The sequence below is a fragment of the Eucyclogobius newberryi genome, unplaced genomic scaffold (genome assembly GCF_026437365.1).
Source record: "Eucyclogobius newberryi isolate DKJ021-1_F unplaced genomic scaffold, fEucNew1.0.hap1 SCAF_14, whole genome shotgun sequence".
NCBI classification, from domain to species: Eukaryota; Metazoa; Chordata; class Actinopteri; order Gobiiformes; family Gobiidae; genus Eucyclogobius; species Eucyclogobius newberryi.
The window spans coordinates 22,937,508-22,941,627 of NW_027315768.1; the positions used below are offsets into that span (position 1 = coordinate 22,937,508).

At 41.8% G+C, this 4,120-nt stretch overlaps 1 protein-coding gene across 1 annotated transcript; it reads left to right on the forward strand.

The window, feature by feature from the left end:
- Window positions 1–2,093: 2,093 nt before the first annotated feature.
- On the forward strand, window positions 2,094–3,745 carry LOC140359834 (zona pellucida-like domain-containing protein 1). Its single transcript, XM_072445034.1, has one exon. The coding sequence runs from the start codon at window positions 2,154–2,156 to the stop codon at window positions 3,306–3,308; it is 1,155 nt and encodes a 384-aa protein (XP_072301135.1). The 5' UTR covers window positions 2,094–2,153; the 3' UTR covers window positions 3,309–3,745.
- Window positions 3,746–4,120: the final 375 nt, after the last annotated feature.

The window sequence follows — 4,120 nt, forward strand, 5'->3', positions numbered from 1 at the left end:
TGATATCCGTCTTCCTCTTAATTTAAAATACCGGTATGTCAGCACTCGGCCACTGTTGGTGCACTAAATAAGAAAGCATAACTGCATCCTGTTGGTCACGACCTGGCTGTAAAACTCTGACACAGTGTTGTATTTCTTTCCACAAACTAAATTCCCACCTTGTTTTTTTGTGTTTTCTTCATGTTCTGCCTCTGATCCTCACCCCAGACCCTCCAGACCATTCAGGAGCGCTGACCGTTAATCACATGAGCCAGTTAACTGCTCAAGACAGAGGTGAGCACACAAGTGACCCCCACCACGGCCCACGCACACAGTAAATTCACCCTAGCACTTAGACAGTCACTGTTGTTTTTCCCCTTCATCCACTGGTAAAATCTCATTTACCCGCTGTGAAATTAAATAACTATTTGTTTTAGTTTGACACAAAAGCTGAGCAGAGATTTTCAGCTCCTTTTTTTGCCTTTCATGTAATACAATTTGAAACCACCAAAACTTGCCAAGCCCACCCAAACCCCCTAGGCCCTAACCCCCTAGGCCCACCCTAACACCCTAGGCCCTAACCCCCTAGGCCCACCCTAACCCCCTAGGCCCACCCTAACCCCCTAGGCCCACCCTAACCTCTCAGAACATGATCTGATGGCACACTCATGTAACTCACATAATCTTAATAAGTAAAAAAATAAAGAGAATAAAAAGATCTGCAGCGTTATTCTCATCTTATGTGCCTTTTGCTGACACTAGCTGTATCATAAAAATGAATCTCCTACAGTAATATGTTTTTGTAAGTGATGAGCTACTATACCATTGTATAACATAAATAATTTATCATTGTATAACAGGTACTCAGGGTGGTTGAGCCAGGGTCTCACAAAGACAAAGAGGTTTCTAACAGCCCATTAAGATTCTGAATAGGCTAGCTCGGTAGATACAAGGGGGGAGTTTCTGTTGAAACAAACAACTCTTTCTACTTCAGGAAGGCTCCTCCCAATGGGCGGGTCTTACCACAGAACAGTATTAATATCGGAGTTCTCGATCTAAATTCTGTTATTGACAATGACTCTTGGATGAGAGTCGAAACGTCTATTTTTTCAAACTGAGTCCAGATGACTACAACTGAAGCTTTTTCTACTATGGAACACGCCTGGACGAATGAGGGATTACACCGACATCATTGTATAACATAAATAATTAACGGAAGCAAATAATGATTCCATTTCAAATCAAACCACATTGAACTAAACCAATGAGCCTAATGGATTGAGATAATGTTTGCCAATCTGTGGTTGGTTTGAGTTACAATCATTTGTTTGACCCTTGTGAAAGGAAATGTTCAATGGCCCTTTACTGGTTTATATAATGTATCATTTACAGTATATATGTGTTGCCTTCTTATTTGTTGCTCAGCTCAAGTGTCAATAATAAGACGGCACAGAAACTGACTGTCCTGTCCTCACCATGCTCTCATTATAAACAGCTAAATGTCCAAACTGTGCCTCGTTTGTGATCTGAACCTGAACAACACTCAGGTACATCCCAGTGGCTGTCGGGTGTTGGTGCATGGTTTCCATTATATAATAAAACCAATTTTTGGACTTTTGGACTTACAATGTAAAAATAATGGGTTAGGGTTAGGGTTGACCCTATGTGGAATTATTAAATTGGTTTTATTGGTTAAACTCTATTTTGAAAATGAAAACAAACATTTACAGGCAAATATGTGATGCTTTCTTTAGTGACAAGTTTCAATAATAATCTCTGTAAATCTAGTAAAAAGGAATTGACTAATTTTAACACGTCAGATTCGACTATAAGGTCACCACTATGCACTTCCTTGAATATAGTGAATAAAGGAGCAGTAATATAGGACATGTAATATATATATTTAAAGAGATCTAACAGAAGAACAATAGCATTGTATTCACAAGAGCCGAGGCTTCTGGTTACTGATGTTGCCCTTAGGATAGGGTCCTACCTTTTTTCCTTAATACAATGATGGTGCTCACAAACAGTAAGATGCCCTGACCTTGTTTTTGGCCAATCCCTGAGGACTTACACACCTATAAAGACCCCTTCCAAATGTAAGATCTGAGCGCATTGAGGACTGGCAGCCAAGACACAGACCTTCTGCAGAGTTTTCATCGCTCAGAATCAAAATGAAGCTCCTTCTTGTACTTTTCCTGTGGCCTGCCTTAGTGAGTACTCTCACCTTGATAGAGTGTGGAGATGAAGCCAGGAGACCAAAGCTGGATGACATCGCAGTTGAGTGTGGCACTACAGCCATAAATCTGGCCATCCAGATGTGTCCAGTTGTCTACACCGGCTACAATGAGTCTCAGCTGATCATGAACCACATTGCGAGCTTGGCTTGCAGTGCGACTCTAGACACCAGCGTCGATCCGCCTGTGGCCCGCTTCAGCTTCCCTCTCAACTCAACCAATGCCTGTGGAAGTAACTTCAGGTACACCAGCTCCGCCGGCACGGGGGTCTTTGCCGATTTCTCCAACATCCAGAATGTTAACATCAGCGGCATCATTCGAGGAGTGGACCCCACCACGGGCCAAATCACGTACAACGCAGAGCTGAAGTACTACTACTCCTGCGCCTACCCCTTAGAGTACCTCGTCAACAACACTCAGATTGATGTGTCAGGCTCCTCGGTCTCCATCACAGACAGAAACGGCACCTTCTTGAGCACCTTGAGCTTGGTGCTGTACAGTGATCCCAATTTTACCACACCCTTCAACATGCCAGCCTCCGGAATCGAGCTGCGGACTAACGTCTATGCCGAAGTTGCTGCAAAAAATTTGACCGCCCAGTATCACGTTCTACTTGACCGCTGCTACGCCTCCATCTCAGCGCTGCCAGCAAATTCCAGCTTTTTCAACTTGTTTGTTCCCTGTTCCAAAGACAAATCCACCTCAATAATTGCCAATGGCGTTGGCCAGTCCGCTAGATTCCACTTCCCGGCGTTCCGATTCATCGAGCAGCAAAATGAGAACGTGTCCACCTACTATCTCCACTGCATCACCAGGTTGTGTGAGAAGAGCACTTGCAGCACCTTCAAGGAGTGCTCTTCAGCCAGGAGGAGAAGAGAAATCAAAGAATTAGATCCTAATAGTGTCTACACCCTCACCTCCCCGGAAATCATCACCAAACCCAACTCACCGATCTCCGGCGCACAAAAGGCAGACAAAAATGAAGGCACAAGCTCATCCGTGGGTCTTGGCGTGGCGGTCGGCATCCTCGCAACTATTTGTGTCATTGGTGCAATTGTAGGTGCAGTGATTTACAAAAAGGTTAAAAAATGAGGGGGCTCTTTATACGTTCAAGCCAGTTCTTGGATATTTCCGACTGCTTTTTCAAGTTTTTGGTGATGGATTGACCTCAAAATGCTTGTGAATGTTCTACTATATTTTAAATGTAGCATTGATTGTGTTAGTGTCGCAATAGAGTCAGGATGCACCATTTTATGATTAAGTAGATTTTTAGTCTTTAAAATTAATTCAAATGGACAAAGAAAGCTATAAGTGTTTTTGCATGTCTGCACTTTTTATTATGCTTTTAAGGACAGGAGAAAACCACAGGCACAGCTGATTGTACAAGCTTGAATGTGTTGTGAAAGTAAAGTTAAAGAACTTGTTTAAGTGTTATGTGTAACTTATTGAATTGACCTTGATATATGAAAATTTCAAAAATTCACTACTTAAAGTAATCTCAAATCTGTCAATAAAGCACATTGAGCTGGTTTTGTTTTCCAAAATAAATTTATTTTAGTCTTCTTTTCTTCTTCTATTGACAATACAAACCCATGACAAAAAGCAATGAATCAAAAAATCGATACAAAATCTTAGCTTCATGGAGTTTTGTATGGATTTTTGAACAAAGAGGAAACCTATACCTAAAAACACAACGCCTCGTTGCATGATTTAGGTCAGTCATTTCTTTCAATCATGCAAAAAGCCCCTTGTAACTTTATAGTGACTAGAAACCTCTTTTGTTATGAAATCTTCAGGCTGTTTTGTCCCACTAAGTTTTCAAATGGCCCATATCTTTATCTACAGAAATCCCCCCAATCCAAGATCTTTGGCTCAAGAAGATGTCTCAGGGGGGCAAGAGAAAT